Raw genomic sequence first — 17972 nt, forward strand, 5'->3', positions numbered from 1 at the left:
CCAAGACGGCCTTCAAGGTCACAAGGAATGGTTGGTGAGTGTCTGTTTTTATTGCAAGAACATTCAATATAGTGTCAAAATGTGAACTTTTTCTAACCCTTTGATTAATTGATTGATTCTCTTGAAATTCAGACTGAAATCAACTATCTTGGACAGCTTTACCATCCGAATCTGGTGAAATTGGTTGGTTATTGCTTGGAGGACGAGCATAGGCTTCTCGTTTACGAGTTTATGCCACGAGGCAGCTTGGAGAATCATCTGTTCAGGAGTAAGTTTGATGATGCATTCTTGCAATGAGCTTATTTTGGTCTTTATTTATTGAAACTATCCCTCTCGTAGATGAATTTAGACCGTTGATCGTTGTATGATTGTACGTTTTGTTTTAGGGGCTGCGCATTTCCAGCCGTTATCTTGGAGCCTGAGGATGAAGGTTGCTCTTGGTGCAGCAAAGGGGCTTGAGTATCTTCACAGCCCCGAAGCAAGAGTTATCTATCGCGATTTCAAATCATCCAATATTTTGCTTGATTCGGTATGAGGATTAGTTATGTAACTTGGTTCTCTGTTTGATATTGTTCAAAGCAACACCGTTTATCAATTTGATGTTATGTTGTTCAGAACTATAATGCAAAGCTTTCCGATTTCGGCTTGGCCAAGGATGGTCCGGTAGACGGGAGAAGCCACGTGTCTACTAGGGTTATGGGTACGTACGGCTACGCAGCTCCAGAATACATGGCAACAGGTAAATGAATAAGTCTTGATCCTATCTTGGTTTCGTGTTGAGTTTTGCTATTAAGGGTATTTTAGTCTTTTGGTAGAATCGTAATTATATCCGAAAAATAGTGTGCATATTATGACTCGACATAGCCCCCAGACGTAGACCAAATGATTAACCAATTCTTGCGTATTAGTAAGGGTATTTTAGTCCTTTCGTAGAATCGCAATTATATCCGAAAAATAGTGTGAACATTGTGACTCGACAGAGCCACTAGACGTAGACGAAATGATCAACCAATTCTCGCGTATTAGAAAGGGTATTTTAGTATTTTCTGTAGAATCGTAATTATATCCGAAAAATAGTGTGAACATTGTGACTCGACAGAGCCCCCAGGCGTAGACGAAAAAATTAACCAATTCTCGCGTGTTTTCCCCTGCTTTCGTGACACTAACGACCCGTTATTTTCCCATCCGAAGGTCATCTCACATCGAGGAGCGACGTGTACAGTTTCGGAGTCGTTCTTCTCGAGATGCTGACTGGACGGCGCGTCCTGGACAAGAACCTCCCCCAAGGGGAGCAGAACCTCATCCAATGGGCGAGGCCGTTCCTCGCCAGCAAAAGGAGGGTTCTCCGCGTCATAGACGCCCGCATCCAGGGCCAGTACACGCCAAACGCGGCCCTGAAAGCGGCCACACTTGCAGTGAGATGCCTGGCCACGGAGCCGAAGCAGCGCCCCAAGATGAAGGAGGTGGTGGCCGCATTAGAAGCGCTTCAAGACCCGGCCGGTGTGGGAACCGGCGGAGCTGCGCAGCACCGGAGGACAGCGTACCGTGGAGGCCGGGCGGCCTCGTATCCGAGACCTTCAACTCCTCCTCCGCTTGTTGCATCCTTGTAACTTGAATTGATGTTTTTGAGGAAAGAGATGTGGAAATGGTGGTTGCAATTTTTCTGTGTTAATTTGCTTGTAACACCATTCTTGGAAGCTCTTTGTACAGCCATTTTATTTGGGAGCTAAAATCTTCTTAGATTCTCAACAACCAATCTTCATGAATTAACTGTTATATGGTCTCAGTATATTTTCTCTAAAACCAATTTGTGATAATTGAGTGATTATTGCTATGTATTTATGTTAATCTTTTTTTTTCAGATGTTCGATGTGTCACAATTCATGTACTATACTTATCTGGAAGCTTAATTGAAGGAATTTTGAATTGTTGACTCGTTTGTGTGAAAGTTAAGTAATCTTGAATTTACTTTAGAATTTTCATTTGAACGACATCGTTTACTCAGTAGCATTTTAACGATAAGATATCAAATTCTTTTTTGGAATGGATTTAAAATTTGATCGAATCATACGACTCCTAAAACACAATAATGTATTGTAATGATAATAAAAGAATATGACAGTATAATAACAATATCTTTAAACCATCTAGAATAATAAATGTAGGGAAACCAAATACTAAAATGAACTTTAATAAATCAATAGAGTATTTACATACTCATAAATTTCAAGAATCATAGTTTTGGGAATCATTATCCCATAGATCAAATTCACATATTTTTTTTTCTTGATCACACATTTACTATAAATTATAAATAGACCGCACACTACAATAACTAGTGATTAGTATTTCTTTTTAAACATCCCAAAATAAATGATGCATTTTCATTATTGACAAAAATTAATACTACTACTATTTAATTTATATTCTTTTTTGTTACAATAGAAATAGAAATTCAAGGATTTCGTTGGGGTAAAATAGTCTTTATCTATAAATATGAGGTTTAACAGATATTGAAAGGAAGAGAAGGGGTTTTATCGTTTCAATTATCATCACCTCATCTCCACCATTCTAGCTCCAAATTTCTCCCTAAAAATGAGGCCAATGGCCGCCTTGCGCCACGCGCCAATTGCTCGTGCCGCACAATTCCGCGCGCTAGCAGTTTCCTGCGGCATCGGAAGCCCGGAAACTGCCGCCAAAGTAGCCTCCGCACCTCCTGTCAGCAAGAAAATGGCACCCGGCGTGCTCATCGGCATGTCGGAGTCGGACCTCCAACAGCTCGCTCTCGAATTCGGACAAGTACGCTTCGAATCGGAAGTTCACAATTTGATACTACTATTATTCTTCCGAGTTGATGAATTGATTGTTGTTTTGATTATGTGGCAGGACAAGTATAGAGGCAAGCAATTGCATCATTTGCTGTACAAGAGGAAGATTAAAGAGATTCAGGATCTTAGTCAGGGTGAGGGGCCTTTTCTAGCTTATTTCTCTTTCATCTTGTTTTGTTTAGTGTTAATTGAATTTTAATTTATCTTTTATGTGTGAAGTGCCATTGGCATTCAGGAATGAGCTTCAGGAAGCAGGGTGGAGAGTGGGTCGATCACCTGTTTACAAGGAAGTCACTGCTGCTGATGGCACTGTTAAGGTGAAGAAATTACTTCTCTCATTGTACTGATCACGTTTAATTTACTCCTAGATTGCTGCACAAATATATTGTGAAGATTTATATGCTTATGTAAGTATACCTAACAATTAATGGGGAATGAAAATACCAAGATCAATCCCAAAAGAATCAATTCATAGAGTCACCAAATCACGGCTAAAAATTGGTTCTTTTGGAAATGCCCAGGGATCTAATTATCTGAATTTAGCGTATGAAGCTACTCTTATTAAGTTCAGTTTTATGTCTTTTATGGTATGGTGTTCACAATATTTATGAACTGTATCTCTTTCGTTGAATGACTGTCTGTGTATTTATGCGCACAATTCCCCTCCTCTCCATTTGTCCCACACAGTTGCTCTTAAAGTTGGAGGACAATAGGCTGGTCGAAACTGTTGGAATACCAGTTGAAGATGCAAAAGGCTCAGTTCGACTGACGGCATGTGTCTCGTCACAGGTAAGTTTCTGTGGGGACTGGGGAAAAGAGATGTCTGTGAATTAGTTCATGTCTCTTAAGGAGATATGTGGTTTGTTATAGTGCACATTAGTGATCTTTCACTTTGTTGACCAGGTTGGTTGTCCCCTACGCTGTTCCTTCTGTGCTACTGGCAAGGGAGGTTTTGCAAGGAACCTTAAGAGCCATGAAATTGTTGAACAGGTTTGTTTATATCTGTCTGTATAGTTTTTAATTATTTGTACCAGGAAGATTCTCCACCACAATTAAAACTGTCCTTTCCTTTGTCAAAAGAACTTACTGTCTACTTTCCTAAGATATGGAGTTCAACTTTTATTATCAGGGAGCTATGAACTATGTTAAAGTACTTTAGTGTTTTTGGCTTATTTTCTTGATTAGAGTCCTGGTAGACACTGCCAGAGCTACTTGTCATACATTTCCTGTTTTTAGTATGTGTGATGTTTCATGTAGCTTGTTCTGGCATGTTTGTTTGATTGGCTGTACATAAAAATGCCATAAGAACTCTAGGTCCCTCATCATATGTGGTAGCTCTCTTTTATCTCATTTATCGTCAATAGATCTGTGTAGAAGAGGCATTGAGATGGAGAGTTCTTACTTCTTAATGATTGGAATTGGCTCGATGCTTTATATCTTAGGACTTTGTTATGTTACTAAGATGTTCTTTTAATTGTTTACATTTTCAATTATCCTGTAGAAAGTGTCTTAGTTATGTTTAGTGGGTCCTGGAATTTCAGCATAAGTACACATTAGATTATTGAATGAGTCAAATGAAGCTTAGTTATGTTTAGTTCACTTTCAGCCCATCAGCAAATACTAATAGTTGGTTCTCGTGTCACTTTCTAACACGAGTGTTATTTTCAAAATTACCAAATTATTGCATACTTAGGTGGCTAGTTTTGGCTGAAGAACTCTTTGAGAATAGAGTTTCTAAGCTTTGTTTTTATAATAGTTGGATTGATTAAAATTTTTCCTTGACACGCACACTTTCCAGGTTTTGGCACTTGAAGAGATCTTCAAGCGTAGAGTTACAAATGTTGTGTTTATGGGGATGGGTGAGCCTATGTTGAATTTGAAAGAAGTTCTTGAAGCACACCGTTGCTTGAACAAGGTATAGCGGCTTTGAGTGAACTGACAACCACATGTCTTTTCTTTTACTTACACATTGCTTAACTCTTAAACAAACGGACTGATTGAAGTTATGATTGGCAATGTTAAATCTAAATTAACGCTATCATTTGATGGGTGATGTGAACTGTTTTAATCCAGTTTTTTCTGGGGTTAGGATATTCAAATTGGGCAACGGATGATAACAATTTCAACTGTTGGAGTTCCAAACACGATCAAGAGACTGGCATCTCACAAACTTCAATCAACATTAGCTGTTAGGTAACACATTTATCTTGATGATTTCAAACTGACTGTTCATATATGGAATCTGACCATTCTTGGTGATAATCAATAATGGTAACTTTATTCTGGGTATCTGACTTGTGACAAACCTTAAAATGACTGATCATGTTTAAAGCTCTGCTCAAGGATCAAAGTCCTTAATTTTATTTCTCTAGCTCTTATGTTACAGTTGGAGAATAATCCAACTGATATACTGGTGCTTAAGATGCTTATACACTAATCTCTTTCTATGTTTTCCAACTTCGGTTATCAGCTTACATGCACCAAATCAGAAACTTCGGGAACAGATTGTGCCAAGTGCAAAGTCATATCCTTTGGATGCAATCATGAATGACTGCAAACAGTACTTGCTCGAAACCAGCAGACGAGTATCCTTTGAATACACATTATTAGGTAAACAAGATCTTTGTATTTCAAGACCACTCTGTTACACTATGCAGGCAAAGTAACATATAATAACTCTATGCAAGTTGACCACGAGATTGATTATAGTCTGCCTTTCTTTGGCAGCTGGAGTCAACGATACGGTAGATCACGCGATAGAGCTAGCAGAGCTTCTTCACAAATGGGGTCCTGGTTATCATGTAAACCTAATACCTTTCAATCCAATAGATGGCTCTGAATATAAGCGTCCCTATAGGAAATCGGTATGTTGCTTTGCTCCATTACAGATCAATCAGTCAAATCCTTTTATACACCACTCATATAAGTTCACCAACAGATTACCTGTATAACCGACACTGACAATTGTTACCACAACACAGGTCCTTGCATTTTCCGCTGCTCTAGAGTCTCGTAAAGTCACTGTCAGTGTGCGCCAAACCCGAGGATTGGATGCCAGTGCAGCCTGTGGGCAACTAAGGAATGAGTTCCAGAAAGTCCCTTTGCTCGAAGAATCTCAACAAGTCGAAGAATCTGAACTAGAGATGGCAGTTTCCTCCTGATGCCTCGAAAAGTTACTGCTTATGAGGTATAGCTAGTCTTCAACATGTTCTAACCTAGGCCCTTCATGATAGCGCTGAAAGAGCTGTGCGTGGAAGTTAGCGTACATTGGTTTGCCACTCAAGGATGAGATTCATGGCACCGAGCTGCACGGATTAGGCTCAAAATGTAGGTCTGCTGCCTGAATTTATCAGTGTGTGAAATCCTATGACTGTTGTGAAAGGTTTTCAACACTACAATGTGCATTAGGTTTCTCTGAAGATAAGCTTATAATGATAATGTTTGGCATATTATATATATGCATGTTTAGAAGCCACAATTTTGTGTAATTTGTTAGTTGTTACTTGGATTATCATTATCTCTCCTTTTATTGTAAAACATTGTTTCCCCAACTTTGTTAAAATATTGGTAATAGCATCTATTTAGCACCATTTTCGTTTCCATTCTCTTTCCAACCTTAATGAGAACCGTGAGCCAAGTGGTTCGGTTTCAATTCCAATATTTTCAAATTGTGAATCGGTGGTTCAATTCAAATAGAACCAAAAAAACAGAAAAAGTAGAAAATCATTGGTTGTGAACTGGAGTCTGAATCGCCGATTTTGGTTCAAAACTGAATCCGTATTCCCCCTCACGGGTCAGTTCTAGTTTCGGCTTTCGCAAAACCAAACTAATGGTTATGGGCCGTCATCACTATTACTATTAACAATTTTAAACGATCATTCAAAATTTGACACAACTAAAAAATGAGCAACACTCTTTTATGCGCGAAAGGAGCGCGGGTCCAAATCTACTCGGATTTAGGTTAGAGCCATATGACCCGCTTAGAGAGAAGGGAAGGAGACAAGGGAGGTGGCGACAGTGGAGGTTGTGAGGCGGTGACAATGTACATTGAGGAGACAAAGTGGAACTATGAAAGATATATGCGCGCATCGAAGTCTTTGTCTTATAAAAGTCCGATAATTCATATTCATCAAAAATATGTTATGCATCAAATAAAAGTTCAATTGTGATGCTAAATTTAATTAAATTAAATTAAGACAATTATTTTCCTCTGAAAAAATTAATTTAACTTAAAGCCAAATAATGAAATGACATTTATAGCCCCAGCTCTATATTTTTGCCCTCTTCAGCTGAAAACACAGTCGAGGAAAAGCAGTCAGGCATAGCAATGGCGGGCCGAAGGGCCCTCTCCGTGCTCAAAAACAGACCAGCGGCGGCGAAACCGCCTCCAGAGCCCGCGCCACAGCCCTCCGCGGCAGCAGATGAAGGGAGATCGAAATCATGGGGTCGTAGAATAGTCTCGGGAGCATTAATTTGCTTGACAGGGGGCGTAGCTTTGAGTGCTCTTGATGACCTAGTCATTTACCAAGGCTGCAGCAGGTTCCTCTCTTTCTCTCTGTAATGATGAAATTCAGCTAAAATCTTCCTCGTTTTGGTTATTTTTTGGTGCGCCTACTTTGAAATTGCCTTTTTTGCCTGGTAATTGATTGTGTTTAGGTTTTGGGCTGAAAAATTGATAGCTGCGACTGTTGTTATTTGGTATCTGCGTAGTTTAGTTCATAATTGATGCATTTTCATTGTGGCGTGAATAGTGGGAACTTTTTGTGTGATCGTAGGTGTTCCTGTTAGGGTTTAAGCTCTTAAATAAATTGAACCGCTTAGACAAGCTGCAAAATGAGTGTTCCAATTTTTCTCTGACTAGATGGATTTGGTGAAGATGTATCCAAGTTGAATGAAGTATCTAGACTAGAGTACCTTCGTGTTTGTGCATAGTTTATTCCCTTTTGAATATAGGATGCTGTAGTGCTATTACTCCTCTTCTAGCTTTAAGTATCTTCCACAATTAGTGTTAAACTGGAAAAGAATCTTAAACACTTGGTTCATTTGGTAATACAATCTTTAGCAAATCAGCTTGATGTTTTCTTAAGCAGCCTATTGATGTATGCTGCAGTTTGTATTTTAATGTATGGTGTATTAATTGAAGCTTGAAATCTATTTTCCATTGAAGACTGTTTTGGTTTTAGCCAGTATTGTGAAACCAATGGACAAGAAAATACCATCAACATCTGTGGCCTTTCAAGTTGCAGGATTCTCTATGCGTAGTCTGGTTCAGCAGTTCAGCACGATCTGCATGCCAATTGAATGCATATTGCTAGAACACATCCACTTTTATTCTTATTCAAAATTTATAATCAAGGAATTCTGCATATATTTGCAACAAGCTCTTCGATGTGTCTTAATATCTGCTGTGGTTGTTGACTTCAGTGGTCTATAATTGTATAACTACCAGCAGCTTGTGGTCGTAAATCCTTTTGCATGTAGTTACAAAATATTGGTGTATTTTCTAGAATAAATTACTCATTGTTCCATCCTTGTCTTACCTCACTTAACACACACGGAGCTTGCATCTCCACCAACTTACATCATGGATTATAATTTTTGTGTCGTCCCTTAAGAATGATGGAGTCATTCAAGAGTTAATGGGTGGATTTCATCGTTTTGGAGGCATTTGGTCATTCTTTATTGGATGTTAAATGCGTACCAGGATGCCTATAGGCTGAAAATGGCTTCCATGGCTTAAAACTTACTTTGCCAAAAGACTTTTAAGTAAATGGAGAAACAAATGTGGTTGGTTGTTTCTGATTTTTACTTTCTTATTCTTTTTCTTTAGTAACTTGATTGTATTTAGGTTTTGTGCTGAAATTGATAGCTGGAATTATTGTTCTCGAGCATTTGGTGCTATTTAATCTGGTTTATGTGGTTAATTAGTTCGGAGGATATTAATTGTAGATCGCCTTTCCACTATGTTGTGGATACTGTATAGTTGGAATCTATTAGGGTTTAAGCTCTTAAATTAATCTACTATTGGTTACTGTGATTTGAATTTCACCACTTATAAATAAGCTGCACAATAGTGGTTCAATTTTTCTGGATTAGCCTGATTTGGTGCAGTTTTAGACTGTAGTTATATCATTATGTGGGACAGTGGGAGTGGGACCGCCTATTTTGATGCAGTTATAAAGCATTTAGTGAGACACAATTATGTCCATCCATTATTCTGCATGGTGGTTTGTGCCTTCAATCGCTAATTTAAAGTACCTGCTTAAGATGGACCAAGAAAAGGATCCCCTGTAATTGCTTAGATGTATAATGTTGGTCTCTAATTGTGTTTTCTCTATGCTATAGCTAGTTCATGTGTTGTCCTTTTTATTTTCTGAACTTTTCATGGAAAACTTGAAAGAAAAAAACATTGAGTTCATTATAGTGAATTTGTCACTATCAAAGCTCAAGGGACCATGAAAGAGAAAGGGAGGGAAGGATGTTTTTCTGTGGAAAGAAGTGGAGACTGGTGTGAATATGTGCATTGTTTGTTTTCCATCTTTGTGAATAGCTCCAATTGTTGATCTTGTTTAAATTTTTTGAGCTGGATATGTTTTCTAATGTACGATGCTGGGGAGACTAGTGAAAACTCCTGTGTTAATGTGTTTCAATAACTGTGGATAATATGGCTTACTTAATGGAGGAGTATTGTTTTGTACATTTTTGGTCCCATGGTTCATGATTCTCGACTGTTGCAGCAAGGCAATGGATAAAGCCAGCAAGAACAAGGCAATAATTGACGCAATTGGGGAGCCAATTGTGCGAGGTCCTTGGTATAACGCATCACTTGCTGTAGCACACAAGCGGCACTCTCTATCTTGCACTTTTCCCGTCTCTGGACCTCAAGGCTCTGGAATATTTCAGCTGAAAGCAGTATGCAATGAAGGTTTGTCCCATTATAAAACTTTATTTTTATGAGCTTTAAGCTTTCTGTGCTCCACTCTTATCTACCCCTAGCATGTGTAGATAAAAACGATACAGCTTAGTCCACCACGTACTTTGATAAATTGAACAAGTTTGAGCTTGTTTGATCATGCAATTCTTCGTATTATATTGTCAATTTAACGCCTTATCATTTGATAATCATTGCCTTTACATGGATCTTTTGATTCTATCTGATACCATACTGTGTTGAGCAGATCAGGGTTTGTTTTCCATCTTGCGTGCCCGTGACTGGGAGATCCTTATCATGGAAGCTCTCCTTCACGTTCCTGGCAACGATGAGAAGGAACGGACATTCCGAATAAACGTTTCAGATGATCCCCCTCTCGAATGCAAGTCGTGTGTTGCTGCTTGCCCTTCCACCCCTACCCCTCAACCGCCACCAATTGCTCAGAACAATCAATCGTAGTTTCTTATCAAGGTTTCTTTCTGTGAACAATTCGATTATATTTTCTTTATCTCAATCGGTAACTATGTTATCTTCCCTAAAATCTCAGTGTTCAATAATTATTATTGGGATTTTGATAGTTAGTGAGATAGATTTTGGCGATATTTGTTTTGGTAGGCAGACCATAATTCCAACTTCCATGAATAATTACAGATGATGAAGGTCAGATATTCGATACAAGCCCTTCACTTTGATACGCCTTCAATTTTATCATAATTTTTATCAGATTTATCCATAACTGTTTAATAATAGTGTCGATTTCATTTCATTTTTTGCATCTTACCGAATTATATCTAGATCCGTACTCCTATTGCAAAATGACCTGTTGCTTTTCTTCCAAAAATAAGTTGTTCAATATGATTAAATTAATATCATCTGCTCATGTTACACTATTCATTCAAGGTTACTAATACTAGGGCATTCAGAGAGCTGTGAATAGCTATTCTTTAAAGAGTCTTATCACACAAAAAAAGCTTAAAGGAAAGTCTGATTACAAATTTTAGGACAGTCTATCTTACAAAAGCTGATTATATTAGATATTACAAAAGCTGATTAGTTACTAATAAAAAGCTGATTAGATACTAGCACTGAAAAAAAATATCAAAGCCCAAATTACATGCTTCATTTCAAAGGGCATTGTTGCTTGAGACAATCTTTTCTGAATTTCAGAGGGATATCCTGCAAAGAAAATGAAATCAAAACATGACCATTTTAATGTCTACACAAATTGAATTATGAAGAAAACCTGGTGTGTTTCGAATTCCTTTTACACAGCCATTTCTGCCGAAGATTTGTCAACCCAATACATTGTCAATTCCACCTGAATTACACCAAATAAATCAAATTTGTTTGGAATTTCACAAGGGAATGGAGGAGAGTAGTTGCTTATGGTATTGAGAGAAGTTGTGTTGAGTATATATAATAGCGCACCACTGTATTTGCTCGAGTGTTGGAACTTGAAATTTTTAGTTGGTGCGAATTAATGTTGCAGTAAATAATAGGGTAGTTGTCGTTTAGGTAGTTATGGTATTTATTTTGTGCTACAGATTTTACAAATTGACGTGTTAAAGGATGGAATGAGTAAAATTAGAGAGATGAATAGAGAGTAAAGCATCGCTAGATCTACCTAGAATTTAAAATCCGAATCTATCATCTCATCAAATAGGACCAACAATTCAACAAATAATTACCACACAAATAAAAGAATATAATAAACATTAATAATTCAACATTTGTGAGACTTGTAGACTTTAAATCTCCTGAATAACCAAAATTAGATCTACAAACCACAGATATAATCTGAGATATGATTAAAATAAACATAAATTAACACAACATTCAAATTGGAATCAACCAATACCTTTGTAAAGCAACTCAGTGTTGATTTGTTTAAAACTCTTCAAATCCCCAAATATTCTCAGGAAACAAGAATATTATGTGTCTGAATGAAAACCACTTTTCACAAATGCTATTGTAGCATTCACTTGAAATAAAGTGAATTCACATTTACACTTCCTTAAATAATTTGGAGATATTAACACAACACGGATTAGGTAAAAATGAAATTTAAAAAAACAGTAATTAATAATTTATTTTGGTAATAATTAATAAATTTTTCATGCTACCGTTTGTGTAATATGGTCAGTATTATTTATGGGTATCCACATATACATACAATAGCATTTAATTTTTTAATTTGAAATTTAAATTTCTATTCCCATGAAAATAAGTAAGTCATTATCTCTAACACTACCTTATATTTGACCAAATTGGAAGGGCCATTAAAGAGAAATTATTTGAAATATTTCGGCTTTTTTTTTATCACTTTGTTCTATAGTTTAAAAGGCCAGTGAATCAAAAAGGCATACATATAATTTTCATGAGCCCAAATATTATTTGAAATGAGCATTTTATTAACCAAATCATACTTGTTTTGAGCCCAACTGTACTAGTTTCAAAATCGTAAAACTTAAAATCAATTTATCATGATTAAATTATTAAACCTCTCCAAAATAATCGTCATGTTTACTCATTATATATTTATAAAAAATAAAATTAGTACTCAATCCACAATTAATAGTCAATAATCTTGTTTTTATTATGATTTGTTGACAAAAATTATCATTTTTCATTCCAAATAATATGATTCACTATTTATTCTCTCTCTTCTACGTTTTCTTTGTACTATTTATCTATATTTAACTAATAATATTGAAATCATTTATCTCTCAAACATTTTAATATTAAAATTCATAATTATTATTTTTATATTCTATGTGGATATGTATATGTAAAAAATGTTTTAAATTTGATATAAAACGATTTAAATATGATATTACACTATAAAATTACACAATTAAAACTTGCTATAACATGATTAAAATTTAATCACGATTTAAGTCTAAATAATAAAATTTTAAAGTTTAATATTTTTTAAATTAATATAAATAATTAAAATAATTTTATTTCTTATATCAAATAATCTGAATCCAATCTGAAATCATCAAGTTCTTATTGAGTCCACCTGATAAGAACACAAATCCTAAAAGGCTTGTCCCAAATTTATTAATTTCATGTTGAATTATCGTGTCGTATAAAAAGTTATCAGTCCTATGCACATCTTCTATCATACAATTATTCTTTATCCTAAATAATTCGAAACTGCAAAAAATATAGCAAATTAACTTACTATTAACTTACGCATGCAACTAACTAACGTGTTTATTTGATAATTGATTCGTTAATTAAATTAATTAAAGGTGTTTAGTTGGACATGACGTTAATTTTGTTGGAACTCTCTTCGCTGCACTCAACAATTATACACATGCACCCAGGGCGAATCTACATTATGCCTAGGTGGGGCATTTGCCCCTCCTCAAAAATACTTAAAATTCCTTCGTATAAAAATTTTCCCCCCTCTCTCTACAAATTCTTAGCTCCACCCCTGCAGGCTACATGCACCGTCATTACCTCCCCGTATTAGGTGGATGATTAAATAAATAAATACTACTCCACTTCCGTCCACATAATTGTAATGCAAACTTAGTTAAATAAGAAAGATATAGAGAAAAAAAAATTAAAGTATTATTAGTAAAATTAAAATAAGACGCACCTTATTAGATATACTATAAAACTTACAATAAATCGAAAGAGCCTAATTTCAATTAATGGACCAACATTTAAAAGCAATACTAGTATACTATTTTTCTGTTGATAGAAGTATTTTTTTATATACACATACTAATACTATAATTAGGTTAATGTTCTGTGTGGATTTGGTAGATTATTTGCTGACCTGTGAAATTTAAAGATCTAATTGGTTTAAGTGCAATGGCACCTCATATTCGAATGGAATGAGTTGGATTTATTACATTAACCAAACTCGACGCATGTGCTCTTATATTAATGAGATTATTAATTACTCAAATATATTTTATATATGATGCTTGCACTTTCGAAAATATTTATATATGTACTTATGCTTTACATTGAATAACCTCATTTTCCTCTAAAATAGCCTCTAAATCATAAAATCACATAAATGGACCTCACATTCTGCTATAGCATATTTCAATCACTTTTTTATCATAAAAATATAATAGTATAATAAAAATAGAGTTTATATTCAATTAAGTTTTTCAGCTATTTTCTTTTTTTATATATTCAAAATCTGTAAACTAAGGTATTTATTTATGGACGGACGACTATATATAAAGCACATAAACCACACGTGGAAAAAAAATATTAAGCACACTTGGAAAAAATATTAGGTGTGAATATTTTAAATGTATAGGAATACTTTTAAATAAAATGTGGAGTACTATTATGTAAGCCTACAATAAAAACACAGACAAATGCAATACAAGCCATAGGCTTTGCTGTCCGACACTTCCAATGGAAAGATACGCAATCTCAAATTGTTACTACTCCATTTCTTTTAAAATTATTGTTCTATTTCGTAATATCTTTAAATTTATTTTCTATAATCATATTTCTCAATAATGGAGCTTTAACACCATATTTTAATGTAATTGAATTAACTTGATTGATCAATATAATCATAATGATACATTAAATAAGTTGGAAGTGCGGAGTGTACACTTACTTTGAATTCGTTATGATTAGACAGGGGTTCGGGGGCAGCGCCCCCGAGTAGCGGGGTCCAAGGGGCGGCAGCCCCTCGCTGGGGTCGAGCTCTTGAAAACAGTTATGAAATTGAAGAGATGCAACTTTTCATCTTCAACCTCTTCGTATTGATCATTTTATGATTCAAAGAGTTAGAACAGAAAAAAACATACGAATTCTTCAAAACTTGAATTGTATCCGATCAAATATTGGTAGAACCACCAAATTGATTTGATCTGAAAGTGTTTCACGCCTTTCAGGATATCCGATTTGTTCACATTTTGTAAATCTCCCTAACACCTTGTGGAGTGAGGATAGTTGAACGATCTCATTCTCGATTAAATTCGCCATTTGAGGTTGCCGATCCCACTGCGCAGCAACTTTCGTTCTTTATCCGTCATTTATTGCCAGTTGCACCTCCACAACGACTCTCACTTTTGAGGGCAATCTTTTTTTATTATTATTTTGACCTCATTTATTTAAAATGATTATGACCTCATTGATGATGAAGAGGATGCAGTAATAAAATTATTGCTATGTACAATAATCTTGCATTTTCAAGTGGATCCATTGAAAACTAGGAAGCGAGAGTGTGTTTTGTCTAATTTTGGTGTGATGGTTCATTGCTGATATGTTAAGTTTTGCTATCTGCATTCAATATTGTGTAAAGCTTTGGTCCAATCTAATTTTGGTCCAACTTAAATCGGCATTCAATATTATGTAATGCTTTTATAAGATGGAATGCGTGTTGTCAACTTATATTTCTTCAATTTAAAAGCATTTCAATTCAACAATTTTTGGCTTATAGTTGAGGAAAATTTAAAAGACAATGTCAATGCATATGACCAAAAAAGGCTAATCAAGACTAACGTACATAACTAATTTGATCTTTAGTTGAAAAATCTAAGAGAATTTCTTTTTAATTATTTAATAATTTTTGTTGTAAATAAAATATTGTATAAAATTTTAAATATTGATTAATTAGGTTAAAATGATTGGTTAGAATGATATTTAAATCTCGTCAAAATATAATTAATCGTCAATTTTTTTTTCAGAACTGATAAAGTTGGTCTAATTTAGAAGCTAGTAACACTTAATGTACACAACCAAATATTGTTTTGGCAAATATAGAATATCGATTTTGGACTTTAGTCATTAACATAAACATGAACTTGGTTAGGATTTAGGAAGAAAACGAAAAGACACGTGGCACGTTCGTCTATTATTAGTAGAACACCTCTCTCTCTATATATACTATGAAATTATAAATATTTACATTCTAACCTTAATCCCCTTCTAATTTTCCCAGAATCACACATTCAAACACACACACACATTATATAAAGAGAGAGATGATGATGGAGGTGACGGTGGTCGGCGCAAGAAATCTCCAAAACACTGAATTGTTCGGTATATTTTTACGAATTTATCTTTTGTATGTGTGTTTTTTTATGAAGCCTTTCTCTATCTATAAAACAATTGATAATTAATTAGTACAGTTAATTATACTGTTTCATTTGTTAATTTTTTTATTTAATATGTATGCAAAACGCAGTAGTATCATCTCCTTCGTCGTCCAACTAAATTATCTGATTTTTTTCTTTCAATTAATTAATATATGTATATTTCATTATGTTCTTTATTTGATAGGGACCTAGTAATAATATTAGCATCACTAGTAATAATGAAATAGGCAAATTGCCATAAAAATAATTGAAATTTTGTTCAATAGTTTGGTTTGCAACTTTAAAAATAATTGAAATTTTGTTCAATCCCATGTGAATTGTTCAACCGGACATCACCATCGGTGAGTTAAACGATGTCGCCTATTCGTAAAAAAATGACATAATAATATTGTTAAACGCATGCGAACTAATTTTTTGGCCGCAAGAGTTGCGAAGAAATCAAAACTTTATGGTATTGGTTTTTCACTGATTTTTAAAATTGCAGATGCATCAAAATTTGATCAAACTGTTATTTTTTCAACCATTAGCTCTAATGGAAATATGAAAATACGTAGAATTTTTTTTTATTGTAATGCAAAATATGTTGAATTGAATTATTTATTTTGTATACCTCATGACAAACAGTTTAGTTCCATACCTCCTAACGTCATATCATAACTAACTCGTTACTTTGTGATTAGTAAATTAAGAAAATTATTTTATATTTAAGAAATACGAGAAATGAGGAGTATTAATTATTTAGGAGAAATGAGTTTAATTAAGTGAAATCATAGGGCAAGGCAGCAGGAAAGCAGTGTGGAATGAGAAATTTAAATTGAAGGTGGAATTGAATAAAGGCATATGTCTAAAGAAGAGAAGAGGAAACAACAGCACAAACTCATCCTCAAAATTATTGACCAAGACAGCTTCACACTGGATGACTTCCTTGGCCAAGCCACGTAATTAACCCTCTTAATCCAATCTTTCCAATTAATTATACTTTATTATACAATGTTAATTACTAGTAACAAAGTTGTGAATATGCTGTGTTTATTTGAATGAGTTGTTGGAAATAGGAATGGAGGAAGGCAAGGCTGAAATGCCTATTCAAAAGTATACGAGTGACAAAACATATCGTGGTGAAATTCAAGTTGGAGTCACTTTTACCATGGATGTAAAAAGTCATTTTATTAATTTAAAATTTTATTATTAATCGTATTTTTTTATATTAAATTGCTCATATTATATTTTAATAGATATCATTATAAATGGTTTGATTTGAAAATTACTATATGATCAATCGATTTTAAGTAGATTAAAAATTTCTAATTGCCTAATATTACAATTTATATACGTTTATTACTACATCTTCTAAATTACTCCACTCATTACTTATTTATTTTAACTTCTCGATTATATATTTTTAAAAAAATTTAATACTAATATGAAGTTGTTTTTGTGGTGCAGAGGGAAGGCGATGATCAGCAAGAATTGGGTGGTGGAAAGAAACTTAAAACTAGCTAGTTGTTTCCAATCTCTTACTTTTATATATCAATGTTGTGGTTTATTTGAATGGATTAATGGTATTTAATTAAATATAGATGTATAAGTAAAGGTTATATGTGAATAAGTAGTCTTTGTTACCTCTTCAAATATTCGGACAGTACTCAGTAGATAGAGTTTATTACACAAATAAAGGAAGAAGAACAAAGCTAAAGCCTTGTACTAGTTTGTTATAGTAGTAATTATTAAAGCCACAACATTTCATACATTTATGAATGTTTGAATTCTATAATTAATGTGTAAATATAAATATACAAGCTGGTTTGCCCGAGAGGTTAAGGGGGAAGACTTAAGATCTTCTGCACATAAGTGCGCATGGGTTCGAACCCCATAGCCAGCAAAAATATGTTTTTTTAATTTTTATTACAATTTGTTATATTGGATTTAGGAGAGTTGTTTTTCTTACAATTTAATACTATCTTCTTTTTTAAAACAAGAATATGCAATAATATACTACTGCTTTACAATTTTATATAGTAAGGAGTAGGATTTAGGAGGATTTTTTTTTACAATTTTATACTATATTTTTCAAAATAATGGATTTTGGAGAGTTGTTTTTCAAGAATATGCAATCAGATCTTT

At 34.4% G+C, this 17972-nt stretch overlaps 3 protein-coding genes and 1 non-coding gene across 4 annotated transcripts; all 4 read left to right on the top strand.

Annotated features, from left to right (window-relative positions):
• The first annotated feature begins 6 nt into the window (after positions 1 to 6).
• On the top strand, positions 7 to 1933 carry LOC121775296 (receptor-like cytoplasmic kinase 176). The gene is made up of 5 exons (XM_042172355.1): positions 7 to 34; positions 133 to 268; positions 387 to 529; positions 616 to 739; positions 1192 to 1933. The coding sequence occupies exons 2-5, from the start codon at positions 232 to 234 to the stop codon at positions 1608 to 1610; spliced, it is 723 nt and encodes a 240-aa protein (XP_042028289.1). The 5' UTR covers positions 7 to 34; positions 133 to 231; the 3' UTR covers positions 1611 to 1933.
• A 604-nt stretch (positions 1934 to 2537) lies between these two features.
• Positions 2538 to 6418, top strand: LOC121775273 (probable dual-specificity RNA methyltransferase RlmN). The gene is made up of 10 exons (XM_042172331.1): positions 2538 to 2799; positions 2887 to 2962; positions 3048 to 3145; positions 3516 to 3617; positions 3732 to 3818; positions 4627 to 4743; positions 4918 to 5021; positions 5299 to 5438; positions 5556 to 5692; positions 5810 to 6418. The coding sequence occupies exons 1-10, from the start codon at positions 2596 to 2598 to the stop codon at positions 5987 to 5989; spliced, it is 1245 nt and encodes a 414-aa protein (XP_042028265.1). The 5' UTR covers positions 2538 to 2595; the 3' UTR covers positions 5990 to 6418.
• Positions 6419 to 7128: 710 nt separating this feature from the next.
• LOC121774611 lies at positions 7129 to 10340 on the top strand. The gene is made up of 3 exons (XM_042171473.1): positions 7129 to 7367; positions 9566 to 9753; positions 10007 to 10340. Exons 1-3 carry the CDS (start codon positions 7156 to 7158, stop codon positions 10216 to 10218), a joined length of 612 nt encoding a protein of 203 aa, XP_042027407.1. The 5' UTR covers positions 7129 to 7155; the 3' UTR covers positions 10219 to 10340.
• Positions 10341 to 17647: 7307 nt separating this feature from the next.
• TRNAL-UAA lies at positions 17648 to 17730 on the top strand. Its single transcript has one exon. It is a non-coding gene; the product is annotated as a tRNA-Leu (tRNA).
• Positions 17731 to 17972: the final 242 nt, after the last annotated feature.

The sequence above is a fragment of the Salvia splendens genome, chromosome 17, assembly GCF_004379255.2.
Source record: "Salvia splendens isolate huo1 chromosome 17, SspV2, whole genome shotgun sequence".
Taxonomy (NCBI): domain Eukaryota; kingdom Viridiplantae; phylum Streptophyta; class Magnoliopsida; order Lamiales; family Lamiaceae; genus Salvia; species Salvia splendens.